Raw genomic sequence first — 15,068 nt, forward strand, 5'->3', positions numbered from 1 at the left:
CGTCCTAGCTAAATTACACGATGCCCATATCCCACGCACAGCCACATCACTACAGCATCGCCCGCGACGCGATCCGCTTGGTTGAAGGTGAAGAATGCATCTATACCCGACTAAAGGCAATGGCTCGCCTGATGCACCTGATTCAGTCTTCCGAGTCGCCGACTCGGTTGACCGAACTGCCTCGCACTTAGACACCGAAACGGGTCACCTCTGAGACACATGCCAGAAAGCTTAACTTGAGCCTCCTCTCAGGCTTCCCTCTGACTAAAAACGGGACGATCCAATGATACTTCCTATACAGGCCGTCAAGCGGGTCACGGCTACCAAACTTAGCCCTATATCCGACCCTACACGTTCTGGCCGAGCTTTCAACGTTGCTCTAGCGCGTTCTTCAACGTGGAAACGACCATTCCTACTCGTTAGATGAGCACTAGATGGGATGATGGGGCGAAAATCGAAAGAGTAGAGTGCTGCGACAGCCATGACTCCGGCTGTGAGTCGGAGGGAGATCGTTGGAAATGCGCTCATGCTCGTGCTGAGATGAGAGGCCTCAAATCATATATAAGAGTCGGGATGGGGCAAGGTTAGGGCCATTAACTCAATGAACATGATGGATATCTCCTTCTCGCCGGCTCTTGCTATGACTTCCCTTCAAGCCCAATCTAGTACTATCAACAGCATCGAGCAGTCTTCCATCGCCGTTATACACGCAGCCTCTGTCATAGAGGCACACGAGATTTTACTCGAAGTATACAGACTTGCCTGGCACTTCATTCAACAGTCTCAGTACTCAAGTCAGATGTCACATCAAGAACCACGCTCAACCTGCGGAAAAATGATAGATGGTGGAAACGACCCAGAACCGCCAGCTGCACCACCGTAAGTTCTGACCCCTTCCATATCAAACTCAACCATCTTCAGACGACTACCACCAAACCAATATCACCCCCATTAACCATTTCCAACCCAGCATCATCATCCTCGCCCAATCCGGTAAAGCACCTGCGCCCCACTTCCAGGTACCAGACCCTGCCGATCCGCCATTCCAGCCGCACCCACCTACGTCATCCCTGTCGTACGTATGCCCAATCTTACCTAGGTAGTTTGTGCAACCATCTCGTATCTTTTGTCGGTCCAATTCCTAACTCTCTCTCCTTGTTTCTAGACCTGAACATTCACAACAACAATCTCAACCTACCGACGCGACATCGAGACCGCCGAGTAAACCGGAACCGGAACCTCATCCTGCGCCGCCGTAAGTAAAAGATAGCCTTGCGCGAATGCGCACACGCGACTTGTTGCTGGAATTGAGCTGACGAGATACCAGTGTAATCATCTTATCGAACCAAACCCACTCTTCCCCCTCTACGTCTACCACCTCACCACCACGCGCGCAACCCACACCCACCACCACCTCAACACCCACACCAACCTACCCCTTCCTCCCCTACCTACCCGTCCCTCCACCTCAACCCTTCACCAACCCCACCGCTCCCAACACACCCTCTACAATGGGCTCCAAAGTCAGCAAAGTCAAAGAACGCGCCACGGACGGCAAACTGCAACCCAGCCAAGAGCGCCTCGACAAGGAACAGATGAAGGAACCCAGCAACTACTATTCACACCGCAGTAAGAGCATGCGGAGGAAAGCGGGGAAAGGGGGTGCGACAAGTGATGTGGGAGGGAGTGCTGGGGGTGCGGGGGGAGGGGCTGGTGGTGTTGCATAGGACGGGGGAAGATGATACACAAGATTTATAGGGAGGAGGTATAGGGCAGATTGAGAATTTGGATACAAGATAGGTGGCGGCATATTGTGTTGGCGTTCAGGATTGTCTTTCTTCGGGGTGTAGCATAGCGATGCATGGGCATGAGGAATTCACTTCTCCATCAATACATCAGGTATACTGTGTCTTTTTCGAGCTGCGTTTCCCCATTTGCACAAGAATCGGTCCGCCATGGCATGGCGACCACTCCAGCTAATCTCACCGCATCGGTCCGTTGTCATCGCATATCGTACAACCTCACGTCTAGACACACACGTTTCGACAACTCATTGCGAATGAACACATTACATTACTGAATTCATCTCTGACAAACTATCCTTTCCATCCCCTCTAGCACCACTCTGTCTAGTGCATAGTCGCATTCCCGCCAACGCGATAACTCTCCGGCGGCCCATTATGACTGTAAACAACACCACCCAAATCCAGGACAACCTTCTGCAGAATAACATTCGCCTCTACAAGCCACAGCTTGAGCGTATGCTTACCAGGTGCAAGTTCACCGTGGTTAGTAGTGTTCTTCCACGCGCTGTCCGCAACTGCAACACCCCATCCAACAGGGAAGTTGGGCTGCGGCTGGTCGATGACGAACTGGCGGCGGGCCTCGGTCTTGTTGTCGATCTGAGCAATGTACGCGAGGGGCACTTTGGGGTTGATGTTGTGGGTGGGTGTGAGGATGAGGGTGACGTTGAGGCCCTTGGCCTTGGTGGTGGGTGTGAAGGTGACGAAGTCGTATTCCAGACTTGGTGCGCTGGAGGAGTCAAGGCCCTCGGCTAGGTTGTTCGCGAGCTTGACGCCAGACATGGTACGGCCGTATTTGGGAAGGACCATGTATTCGTTGTCGGAAGAACCAGGGGTGGAGCGCGTGTAGTGCTCTGCTTCGAAAGCGAGTTGGCCTGCGGATTCGACGAAGCCGGCGTTGAAGTCGGAGGGGATGGACGTCTTGTTTACCATGAACATGACTTGTGGGTTTCCGCCCTGCGTGCCCAGGTCGGTGGAGCTGGAGAAGTTGAGCTTGCTTTGGGCGCCGAAGCCGTCTTCGACCTTGGTCCAGTCTACATCGACGTAGATGCGGATGTCTTCGTCGTTGGGCTGCATGGTTCCCTTGGCTTCGGAGAGAGTGACAAAGGGGTCGGCGCTGATGTTCCAGTTGAAGGCGCCGGTGCCGCGGTGAGAGATCTCAATCCAGCGCTTGGGCGTGAAGGGTGTCATGGCCGGCAGGGTGAGTGAACCACCGCCGTTGCTGTGCCACATGTCATCACCGGGGATGGTGGCGTTCGAGCCTTCGACGGAGATGCCCATGTCGCCGGCTAGGGATCGTTCTTGAGTCTGTACCCAGCGGAGATCGGGGGTGGACTGGCGCATAGGTTGTTGCCTGCGGTTGGGTTAGCATCATGACTTCCATCGCTAGATCATTTAGAACTTACCAGTATCCCTGGTATCCCAGATGGGTCTGGTCCATCATGTGGTCCCACTTGCCGTTGAGCTGAGTGTGGTAGAGACGGGTGAGGTTGTGGTCCTTGTTCATGCCATCAATCACACGCTGCATCCACCTGTTGGCGCTGTTGCGGCCCATCTGCGCGTAGATGATGTTCCTGGCGCCTGAAACTTGTACATCGACGTGGTTTCCTCCAGCAAGGACACGGTGCAGGATGATCTCGTAAAATGCGGGCTGTTGTTCAGGAGATAGCGCGGCGTTGACCTTGTTAGCGCGTTCGGCGAGTGACTCCCAGTGAGCGAGGATGCGGTCAGCCTCCTCGTAGTTGAGAACGCTGAAGGAAGAGGGCTCGACCCATTCGAACTTGCGCATGTTGGCGAGGAAACCGTACTCGTCCATGATCTCGGCGATCTCCTCAGCATGCTCTTCACCGAAGTTACGGGCGGCGAATCCAGCGAGCCACTCAGGCACTGAGTCGTGGTTGTAAGAGTCCATGTCGTAGGCAATATCGAACCAATGACTGATGGCGATCTCGGCGGGCTTGATGTCACCGACGTTGACGATCCAGATACGGTCAGCCTCACGGTCCTTGGCCAACTTCATCTGCTCGTAAGTCTTCTGAAGCTGGATGGTATCTTGCCACTTGTAGTTGCGGGAGTCACCAACGTAGTCGAAGTGATAGTAGACACCGGCACCTCCGGATCGGTTCTTTTCGTCTCCAACTGGAAGACGGCGGATGTTTTGCCAGTTGTCTTCAGTCCAGAGCAGAGTAACCCAGTCGGGAACTTTCATGCCAGCCTCAAAGTAGTCCTGGACCTCCTTGTACAAGCACCACATCTGAGGAACTTCAGAGGCGTTTCCGTGGACCTTGTTGAGAATGTCTTGCTGAGCGTCGACAACGGCCTCAAGAACTGATGTTTGAACATCGGAAGACATGGCAGTGTCGTGGTATCCGCGCATACCGACAGTGACGACGTTCTCGTAGGGAGCAGCGCGCACGGCACCCTCCATGAAGTAGTCGTAGAGAGTGGCGTTGTTGGTCGCCCAAGACCAGCCAGACTCAGCACCCTTGGCGACCTTGCTCCATTCCTGCGTGGCACGAACCATGGGTTCGGTGTGGGAAGTTCCCATCACGATACCGTACTCGTCGGCAAGAGGCTGGTTGCGTGCATCATCGACATTGAACATGCCGTTCCACATCGCGGGCCAGAGGTAGTTGGCCTTGGAGCGGAGCAGCAGCTCGAAGACCTTGGAGTAGAACTGAGCTCCAAAGGGTGCGCCATAGGGAGACTGAGGGTAGCGGTCGTTGGCCCAGCCGGTCAGAGCTGGAGCCTCGTCGTTGATGAAGAAGCCTCGGTACTTGACAGATGGTGTCTTCTGGACCTTGGTGGTTTGGAGCATGTAGATGGAGTCATGTTTCTTCGCAGGTACATCGGCGAACCAGTGCCATGGCGAGACACCGATTTGCTCAGAGATATCGTAGATACCGTAGATGGCACCACGGCGATCGCTGCCTATAAAGAGTTAGCGTTGAGCATTGAGACCAATCTCGGGATACATACCAGCAATGACAATTGCGTCGCCAGTCATATTTCCAGCCTGCTTCACCACAGCACTGACGTAGGACTCCCATTGACCCTCAATCTCGCTGACGTCGAGCAGTCCGCTCGCAACCATCTCGTCGATCAGGCTTGAGTTGCCAATGGTTCCCACGATGATGGTGCCAGCTGATGAGTTGGATGCAGCACTGCCACTAACGCTCCAGTCTTCGCTGATTCCAGTGACATTGAAGATCATGGAAGCGTTAGCCGTTGGCGTTCCAGAAGTCATAAGGGTACCATTGGTACCAGTAACGCGTCCGAAGTCGATAGCAAGGTCGTGAGCAGCGCGCAGAACACCAGGCCAATCCGCAGCATCGGCGTGGATGCTGACAGGAGAGCCGCGAGCGGCGAGAAGAGACGAGCCATCACCTTCTGTAGAAGAAACAGTAGGCTTGCGGAAGGCCTCGAGAGCAGAAGCCGAGCCAGCAAAGGCGACGGAAAGCGACAGGGCGCTGACCACGGTGCGAGAGAAGAGCTCCATGATGGCTGGTCAGTAGTCGAGCAACGTCCTGAACAGCGAACGAAAACGCGGAGAATCCCCAGCTTTTGAATGGCTTCCCCAGACCATACGCCGCGGTGATAGCCACGACGGTAACCCCATAGTTACCAAGAGATCCCCACCGCCCTAACCGTTTAGTCGACTAGTCATCGTGCATGTTCGTACATCGAATGACCACCTTCCTGTGAAATGTCTAGTAGCGACTGCATATCCAGGAACAGCATGCAGTTGCTGGCCAACGGCCCGATATTGAGTGACCCTAGTCGCTTTACCCCAGCCGGGACCGGTTGTTCTATGGCTAAATTGACGTGACGTACATGAGCCAGTCGCCTTGTCGCTGCAAGACTTCTAGAAGGGCAAGCAAGCAGTCTTGGCGGTAGGTCGGAGGACACGTGCAGCATGCAAATATCCGGATCCATGCACTGCACATGGAAATCGGTAGCAAAGACGCTGTGCGATTGATTGGTACCAACTAGGCGTCCAGACAATCGGATACCATCTCTGGGATGCTGAGACGACGCAGAAATTGTTCCGTGCGAGTTCGCCAGGCTTTCCCCCGTCGACGAGCAAATGGCCGCCTGATTACTGTCATTGCAGACGGAGATTTCCAAAAGAAACGCAGGGCGCGAAGCGCGAAGAGGCTTGGAAAACGGGTCTACGGGCTCATGGAGCGATGGAGCGGCACTCCCCACGGTGGGTGAAAAGGCTAAATGCAGTCCCCCGCAAACTGCTCAAACCGCTCTGGGCCTAGTGCGGCGGCGAGGCGCCAAGCATCGCGAAAAATGTTGGACGCGCGAATTATCCAAAGAAACATACAGCCGTCTTACCCCCAATAGCGCCACAGCAACGTCCGACTCGATCAGTGGAGATTTGCATACTATCGTGTGATTAGTCGTGTTCGGAGATCAATCACCCGACTAAGCCTTCCTTCACCGTTCCGGAAGGGAGTCCAAGACGCTCCGACTTTTGTCAAACCTCCGCATACTCCACCCCACGTGCGCGTCTACAGCCGACCGTCGCAATGGCCCAAGGCGCAATCAAGAAGACCAAGGCCGCTCCTCCGAAGAAGTGCGTTCTCTCCCCGCGCTCAACACTCCATCGAGCGCAAACTATTCTCCCAACACGCATACTAACATCTGCTCTCTAGGTCCTCGGTCGCGCGCAAACAAACCGGCGCCCGCGTCATCAAGCCCAAGAAAGCGTTCATCATCACACAAAACAAGATCAAGCACAAGAGCAGTTCAGGGCTCGTGGGCAATACAGAGAAGATGCTTGCGCAGAAGGCGGGGCATCTCGAGATACTCAAGGGAGGGAAGAGGGATAAGAGGGAACCCGGTGACAAGAAGAAGAGTGGTTGAATTGCGGACTTCGTGGAATAGATATCTGGCAAGGCGTGTAGGATTATGACCTGGGCCTCTGAGGTTTGGCATGAAGTAATGCGCCCCGACGCGAGAGAGGCTTCATGGACAGCGAGAATGGTGTTCAGCGTGGGGAAAGATGAGCCTTGTGCGATCGGTATCACGCGATAGAAGCCAGGCCATTAGTGATTACCTGAAGGAATCAACGACAGAAGGCATACTTGAAGGACATGGGATGGAAGCCGAAGATATCATATGTTGAACAACATTGTCCATTCGCGAGGCAAATGCCGAGCCCATCCAGTGAGTATTCAGGTAGCATATCCCAGCGCCTTGCCGCGACCAGAGAAATAAAAATAAAAACTATCATATCCATGCCACGTCCTCAAATGATACCCGCTCGTGCAGCCTCACCACCCCCAGCATCCACCACAGCTTCCCTCGCCTTCCCTCTGCCCAGTCCACCCTCTCCAACACCCATCCTCCGCGCAACATAGCGCTGTGCGACGATACCCACACTCAAGTTGATCGTCTCCTCCATCCATTCACTAACCCACTCCCGCGGATCAACACCACCACTCTCGATAATCTCGTAGATCTCCTGCGGTAGTTGTTGCTCCTCGCCCTCAGCCTCGGTATTGGCTGGCGCATCTAGCCAGTCGACCCATTTCGACGGGAAAGACTGGCTGATGGACTTGAACGAGATGCCGTGGATAGGGTCGTGCAGGTAGATAGCGAAAGCCACATCCTCCCCGTCCTCCTTCTGTTCTTCTACATCCGACTTTTCTTCTGAGGAGGATGTAGCAAAGAGTTCGTCTTGTACAGGGTAGCTGATAGCTTGGATCGCAATAAAGATGTCGCTGCTCCTGACGGGGTTCGTCTCGCTCAGAACTTCTGTCGCTTGCTTGGCCGCTTCTTCAACACCTCCTCTCGCACCAAAGAACTCGTTCGCGTACGACTCTGCGCTGACGCGTGCGAGCTTTGTGCCTTCTACAAGTCCTTTGACCACGGAGAGGTCGCGCTTGTCAGTGTGTCGCCACCATGGCCCGTCGTTCCAGCCTCCGCCGCCGCCCCGGTAGCCGTCTAGCGATCCGCGCTGTGTTGACTCGGAGCCACGTTGGATGACCATGAGGTCTCCGCCTTCGACTTGTGCCATGACTCCGGCGAAGGTCTGGTAGATGAGGGGGTCGAGCGAGGGGTACCCGATGAGGTCGTGTGTGATGTGGATCTGGAGGCGTTCATGCTGGGAGATGGGTGGTGCGAGGGTGTTTAGAATGTTGGTAAAGGTAGGCACGGCACGCTTGCCGAGTTCACCTCCTGTAGCATGTTAGACTGAGATGACATGGTGGGAAATGGAATTGTACCAATGCCGCGAAGAGCACCAACGTTCCCTCGTACTTGCTCCGCCCATCGCTGGGCTTCTTGGTTCTTTTGGATCTCTTGGTAGGCGGCTTCCGCTTGCTTCCTCGCCGTCTCTGCTGCTGCAGTGGCTGTTGACACCAGTCCTCCCCATCCACCTCCCCACCAAGATCCGCCTGACTGCTTCTCCTCCTGGGGCTCAGGTACTTGTTGTTTGGCGGGCTCCTCTTGGGTTGGCGCGAAGCTCTGGTGGTACGAACGGGTACTCTCCCCTGATTTCCTCGGCACTGAAGGTCGGTTGTCTTCGCTTGTACGTGCTGATCCAGTGGAAGAGGGAGTAGCTACGCCTGGTGCGCGGCGGCTGCTGGATGTAGTCGACGACGAGGCTACTTTGGGTGTGTTTGGACGACTGATCTGGCGGGGAGCTGCTGGTTGAGCCTTGCCCAATTGCTCCAGCTCGTCCAGGTCCTTCAGAGCATCTTCATCCTGCTGGCGCTGGATCTTCTGGCGTGGTGCGCGGGACCCTTTGGCATGCTTCGGCGGGGGTGCGGGAGTCTCTCCAGCCAGAGCTTCCAGTTCCGCGAGCTCCTCGTCAGCTGTCTTGGGTGGCATGATGGATGGAATATAAGGAGGCTAGTTCAAGGTGATAGTGCCCACAGTCACGAGTCACTGAGAGAGCGGAGGCGTATATAGTCGGCGGATATCACTGCAAACCTCAAGTCATGGCCGTCTTGTTTGGACCATCTGACAGCTAGATGCCAGTCAGTTTAGCGTGTTGATGTCATTGGCTGCCTGCGCATGCGCCAAGCGCGATCATGGTTCGGCTCGCTTTTGCTGAAGCAGCCACGCCCCGTAACAAAGATCATCACACTCGATTCACTGACTATTCCATTTCCCATTTCCTTTTCAAGATACCCTCTATCACCTGCTAGCTTTTATTTGCGCGCGCTCTTTGCGGAAGCGCAAGGTTCTGTTCATCTTCTTCGCTCACAGCTTTTGTCACCCTGAAGGCTTGCGATTCGCGCTACGCCCCTTCGGCCCCTACATGGAGACATTGTCCCGACAGGTACACCCACATCAAACTCAACACAACATTCACTACCTGCATTGGCCCCGCGTATCTTCCTGATGCCACGTCCACGGGGTGCGGCTACGCGCGGTGCCACACGTCGCAATTCGCAGCAAGATGACACGCTTTCCCGGACCCGTGGTCAAGCAGCAAAACAAGCGCCATCAGAACCAGATGCGCCAGACACGGTTGCACCAGCATTCAGTCCTACCAAACTGAGTCCTACCATCACTAGGAAGACAACTCGCTCAGCTTCCAACATTTCTGGTAATTCATTCGAGGCGCCGTCCGCGTCCGAAATCTACGCATCTTATGAGCACCCGTTGTTCATGGTCTTTGGTCTGTCACCCGAGTTCTTTGACGGTCTGAAGAAGCACCATGGAAAACTTCCCAAAGAACGCAAGTCTATCGTTGGCGCACTGCCAGAGCGCTCACCTACTCCGGAAGAAGCCTCGGAGTCTGAAGATGAGAGTGCCGAAGAGAGTGAGGTTGAAGTGCCTGTTGCGCCTCCGCCAGCGCCAAGAGGTCGTGGACGCGGTGGTCGAGGCTCACGTGGCGGACGCGGACGAGGCGGTCGCGGCAGAGGCAGTCGAGGAGGACGCGGTCGCGGCGGTACTTCACGAGGAACTTCATCTGCGCCATCAAAAGCATCTCGCAATGCTGCCGCCATGTTTCCACTTACAGAAGATGATGATGATCAGCCATCCAATCAGAGCACACCCAACGGCAACGCCAAGCCATCCATGCGACTTCTCAACAACAACCGTCTGCATAGTTCTGATGATGAGAACGAAGAAGCGATTGAGGATGACGAGAGCGAGGCCGAGTATGATCGCATAGACGTTGTACAGAAACCATCCAGAACACCCCAAGGTTCTGCGCCACCCGGTCAAGACTCACTCGATGGCGGTTCACATACATCAGCGCCGACACGCGAGTCAAGACCAGAGCCCACGTCGAGGAGATCCACCAAGCTTGCGGTACCCAAGATCGCGCTGCCAGAGTCAGCCTCACAGACACCGCGAGATTCTGCATCGACGCCTGCGGAGTCCGCAGTCCCAAAACTGCTAGAGCCAGAGGAGGATATGCTTTCCGAGTCAGATCTTCCCGATCCCTTCATTGAAGACGCGCCTTCTCCGATCGAAGCCGAGTGCGAAGATAGAGCAGACTACCTCCTGCAGAAGCGCTTCAAGCCGATGACTGACGTACAAGCTGCTATCGCCGCCTTGACGAAGTTTCCAGCAGCGCAACGGAGTACTGAGAATCTCTACGCTCTAACGCAAAACACGCAACAGATCCTCAAAGCTTGGCAGGACGAGTATCTCGTGTTGGACGCAAGGGTATGTTACTGTCATCATTTCATATGTATCTACTAATAGTCCCAGACTGCACCTCACATGCATCCAGCCAAGAAGGCTTGCAACGGTGGACGTATCCCGCTGGCTCCGGAAGTCTTCGAGGACATGAAAGAGGCCGACCTCTATGGCTATATCTACGACCCAAAGAAGCCACCCGGCTGTCAGGATCCTTTCTTACAGCGGCCAGGCGCGGACAAGGGTGGCAAGAGAGAACTACGCACGCGTCGCACACGGGACCAGCTTGAGTCGGCAGCTCCCAGTGAAGAGGAAGACGAAGAAGACGGTGAAGGTCGACCCTCTAAGCGGCAACGACGAGCCACCCGCAAGTTTGACGGTACTGACACAGGAACTGGTGCCAACACCCCCAAGAAGCACAACGGCTGGGGCGGCGCGCGCAAGAAAGGTGTTAGTCGATTCACGAAGCCAACTTCCGAGACCCCAGAGCCAGAAGGACGAGGCGTAAAGCGAGCCCGGACAACGGCTAGTAACTTGCTCCATCAACGCATCCAAGAAATGAGAGAGGAATCAGTTGTCGGTAGTTCCGGGGACGAGGACTCATCAACCATGGACGTAGACGAGTATTCAGATGCTAACCCTAAGCGTGGACGTCCAGCCGGTAGTAAGAACGTAGCTCGCCGTAGTGACTTTGGAGTAAAGAAAGGCCCACGAAAGAAGACCAGCGAATCAGGAACCCCAGCACCCTCGGCACATGGCCCAAACGCTCCACCACCAGCACTGAACTCAATGAGTGAAGGTCAAGGTCAGTTTACTATTGATGCCCAGCCGTTCCCGGAAGGCATACCCATAATGGCACCGAACTCTGCTGAGACGGTTTTTCAAGGCACACTACAGTATTCTGCGCCCAACACAGAGGTACCACTTGTGCATCCGAGCGAATCCAGTACTCCTGACGCGTACATGCTCACTGCCCCCCTTAGTCAGTATACAGCCAACAACAGCTACGCGGACGACTCATCCCCAGCGTCAGGCTCGCGACGGAAACCGCGCGTAAAATCAGAGAAGCGCAGTCAATCCATGACCATGTGGTGGGCCGAACGCAAGGCAAAGAAGCGGGAGGAGGAAGCGCAGGCCGGAATTACCCCAACACCCGATCCGCGCGAAAAATCCGCGACGCAAAAGGGTGCCCGGCAGTCTGAAGGCTCGGCGACTGGCGCTACACCGCAATCGCAGCCTTCGCATTCCCAGCAAGCATCTCCGATACACCATCCACAGCACGCTCCTCAACACAGTCCCCATCACCCTCCGCCAGAAGCGTACCTGCAGTATACCCAAGGCCCGCCGCAACACTACATGTACCTCAGCGGACCGCCTCCACCACAACACATGATGATGCAGTACTCGCCACTTGCGGCCCTTCCCACTGGTTCTTTCCCTAGCCCATATCCCCATCACGCGCCACACGCCCACAGCGGAATTCCCCTTACCCAACCCCCGAGCACAGCAGGCGGACCGTTTGGAGGTCCCCGCCAACTCGCCCCAGCACCCATGAACATGCCTACATACCCCAGCCCGTACGGTCCCCAGAGTCCAGCCGGAGGCAGACCCAAGAGCAGTGGCCAGTCACTGCCTAGGAGTGCTGCTACTACCGGCCAAAATGGACAGCAGGTACTGGCACCCGCCCCATCTCAGCAACAACACCAGCAGCAGCAAGGACAGCATTTCAGCCCGTACGCACCGATGAATGTCGGAGGTGCCGCGGGTCGTGAGATGCCGTTCAAAGTCATGGTTCCCGGTCCAGCCCCAGAGAGGAGAGGAAGTCGTTAGAAGCGATTGTCGCTTCGTAATGAAGAAGGAGGCGAGGATAGCGACGACAGTATATACGTGCTTGATTGATTGATTGATTGTTTCTATGCGATAGAGAGCTGTGCTGGGCTGAGATGGGCGGGTTCGATTTTTTACTGAACGATGCGAATTAGAACGGCTGTTAGTAAGCCTGTGTATTATAGTAATACTACTGAAAATTGCATTTGCCTAGCTTCCGTGCTGGGTTTATTGCCATCCACTTGATGTACTATGTCCCTCCGTATTGCCGAGGACATATTGCATTCACTCTTATCTTATGAGTTTTTTGATATTGGTAGAGAGCTATACCAGGGTAGGACACCTTTCCGATGATACCACTAGCCTATGATTTCATCTTAATGCACCATGTTCGTGAGGACATGGTAGGCCACGAGTGTACAAAGTATGTCGCTAGCGTAGGCTACTACCAAATCTATAAACTTTATATAACCAGCTTACTAAACTTCCAAGCCAAAGGCAGCACTGTTCATCCGACTAATCGCGCTCGCCCTCCAAGTATCTTCTTCCAGACTGATGCCACTCTTCCTGAAGAGCATGTTCCTTGCGCTCTCGTTTGTGTATGCCGGCCAGGTCGTGTTAGAATCCAAAGCATAATGAGCATTCGGCGAGAGCTCGTTAACAAAGCTCACCCACATCCTGCACATGCGCTTGCTGAGTCTCGTAAACTCCTCGCGTTCTTCCGTAGAGTTGGAAGCAAGAAGATTGACCTCATGTCCAACACCATCGACATTGCCAAACACAAATGGAATCTCTGTGTAGTGCGCGGCACCTAGAGTATCGGCCGAAACACCGCTCCCCACTGTGTCGAATCGGTAGCTGTAAGCAGGAACGCCATATTCAGCCCACATCTCCGTGGCGAAGCGTCTTGCAGTAATGAAGATATGATCGCCTATGAATAAGGTAGTTATTCCGTAGAGACTGCCGTTCTCCAGGCGGGATGATGGCAACACAGTACCGAGGGAATCCTGTAGATCTGCGGGCGATATTCGCTCGAGGTATTCAGCAGCGATACCATCCACCGTCGTATTGGCTATGCCAGGGCCCAACCATCCCGCAACTACTGCCCGGAACTGGGTGGGGTCACTTATCCCTTTCAAGCCCTGACTTATGGTGAAAGAAGTACCCTCATTCGTGTTCGCACCAGCAAGTATAGGCACCCGTACAAATCTGCCCTGCTTCAGAGCCATCCGCGAGTTTCCGTCGAAGAATTCGCCGTCTTGAACTGGGATCAATGATTGATTTTGGAAAGCGGCTTTGAGCGCCTCGACGGGTACACTCCTCAGGCAGTCGAGCGTGTCCTCCTCGAGCATACAACCGGTCTGCCTGAGCAAGTTATCGTAGAGGACGTCCTGCTCCTGCACCGACATTCCCCTCGCATCAACCGCCGGCCCACCACTTTGTACAATCGCGGCGCGGAAAAGACCCTCATCTTTCCCTCCATACGCAGCAAGGTGATGTCCAATTGACATCGCACCCGCCGACTCTCCTTGGATCGTAACCTTTTCCGCATCTCCACCAAACGCAGCGATATTATCCTTCACCCACCAAAGCGCCAGGCGCTGGTCGTGCAAACCCAGATTCGCTACTTTAGACTCCAGTATCGCACTGCCGGGCAGGAAACCGAAACCAGATAGCCGATAGTTGATCGTGACGCCGATGATGGGTGCGCCGACTGTGACTGACTCTTGCACAAGGAAAGACATGTTATAACGTTGATCTCCACCACTGCCTTCCTGGAAACCACCGCCATGTATGAAGAGTAGGACGGGGAGTTTAGGGCCTTTGTCGAGACCAGCGGGTCGGACGATATTGAGGGTTAGGCAATCTTCGCTTTCGGGGTAGGATGGTGTGGTCTGTGAGAATACGGGCAGGTTTATGGATGTGGAAATGCATCCTGGTCCGTAATTGTTTGCGTCGAAGTGTCCTAAGCGATGGGCGAGAGGCGCAGGGCGGCGGTAGCGGAGGGGCCCGGTTGGGGGTTGGGCATAGGGGATGCCGAGGAAGAAGTCTTGGTTGTAGTTTGGATTGTGTATTCCAGTGAGGGTTCCGTTGGTCGTTTTGACTGTCGGATAGAGGGTAGAGGCACTTGTGATGTTTGTTAGAAGATGCAGAAGCAATGTTTTGACGTTCATGTTCAGCATGTCTGGGAAGTAGTAGATGGGGAACAGAACGATCTGCTTGTTATGGAAGCACCTACCGAAAGGATTTTTCGAATTACTTATGTACCTACCTAGCTACACATGATGGCATTAAACAAGATTCAAGTTGAGCATCCAAAGACGATTCTCGCGTACTCCCTTGATAGAAGGTAGTCGGCCCGAAGCGAGCTCGGAACGGATGGCCATGACTTCCGGTCGGGCACGTCGAGCGAGAAGTGGATCAGGCTCTTGATAGTAGGCCTTGAAAGCCGTGCTATACGATCTCTACAACCTGGGCACAGTCGACTTGTGGGCGGCCAAGGCTCAACGACCTCGAGACGTCGTTGAATAGCGGAGTCTCTTGGAGCCGCACTGGGCGGTGGGTATCTTGCTTAGGCCATGCTCGAACCTGTTCCAATCATCTATCGTTGGAAATGAAGACAGTCGGCCGAGGCCAAGGTTGCTGGTGATAATCCTTTCCGAAGGCGGGCCGGTCGCTCAAAACGCTGCACTAGACGTCGTCATAGCATAATGTACGTAATTAGATTCGCGCACTGATATCGCGAGATCTGTTGGCGAAGCCTGTAATGCTGACTGTTTGTCGCGTTGAGAAAGTGAAGTATCTGAGGACACGTGATGGTGC

General features: G+C 54.6%; 5 protein-coding genes across 5 annotated transcripts; 2 read left to right on the top strand and 3 right to left on the bottom strand.

Annotated features, from left to right (window-relative positions):
• Window positions 1-2,129: 2,129 nt before the first annotated feature.
• On the bottom strand, window positions 2,130-5,301 carry J4E83_006930 (uncharacterized protein; the record flags this gene model as incomplete). The annotated part of the gene is made up of 3 exons (XM_049333838.1): window positions 2,130-3,156; window positions 3,209-4,733; window positions 4,782-5,301. The coding sequence occupies 3 exons, from the start codon at window positions 5,299-5,301 to the stop codon at window positions 2,130-2,132; spliced, it is 3,072 nt and encodes a 1,023-aa protein (XP_049187094.1).
• Window positions 5,302-6,340: 1,039 nt separating this feature from the next.
• J4E83_006931 (uncharacterized protein) lies at window positions 6,341-6,677 on the top strand (the record flags this gene model as incomplete). The annotated part of the gene is made up of 2 exons (XM_049333839.1): window positions 6,341-6,387; window positions 6,467-6,677. 2 exons carry the CDS (start codon window positions 6,341-6,343, stop codon window positions 6,675-6,677), a joined length of 258 nt encoding a protein of 85 aa, XP_049187095.1.
• A 385-nt stretch (window positions 6,678-7,062) lies between these two features.
• J4E83_006932 (uncharacterized protein) lies at window positions 7,063-8,648 on the bottom strand (the record flags this gene model as incomplete). The annotated part of the gene is made up of 2 exons (XM_049333840.1): window positions 7,063-7,994; window positions 8,042-8,648. 2 exons carry the CDS (start codon window positions 8,646-8,648, stop codon window positions 7,063-7,065), a joined length of 1,539 nt encoding a protein of 512 aa, XP_049187096.1.
• A 516-nt stretch (window positions 8,649-9,164) lies between these two features.
• J4E83_006933 (uncharacterized protein) lies at window positions 9,165-12,248 on the top strand (the record flags this gene model as incomplete). The annotated part of the gene is made up of 2 exons (XM_049333841.1): window positions 9,165-10,445; window positions 10,491-12,248. 2 exons carry the CDS (start codon window positions 9,165-9,167, stop codon window positions 12,246-12,248), a joined length of 3,039 nt encoding a protein of 1,012 aa, XP_049187097.1.
• Window positions 12,249-12,724: 476 nt separating this feature from the next.
• Window positions 12,725-14,428, bottom strand: J4E83_006934 (uncharacterized protein; the record flags this gene model as incomplete). Its single annotated transcript, XM_049333842.1, has 1 exon — window positions 12,725-14,428. One exon carries the CDS (start codon window positions 14,426-14,428, stop codon window positions 12,725-12,727), a length of 1,704 nt encoding a protein of 567 aa, XP_049187098.1.
• Between the last annotated feature and the right edge of the window lie 640 nt (window positions 14,429-15,068).

The sequence above is a fragment of the Alternaria metachromatica genome (genome assembly GCF_023757995.1).
Source record: "Alternaria metachromatica strain BMP 0045 chromosome Unknown scaffold_16, whole genome shotgun sequence".
In the NCBI taxonomy this organism is placed as follows: domain Eukaryota; kingdom Fungi; phylum Ascomycota; class Dothideomycetes; order Pleosporales; family Pleosporaceae; genus Alternaria; species Alternaria metachromatica.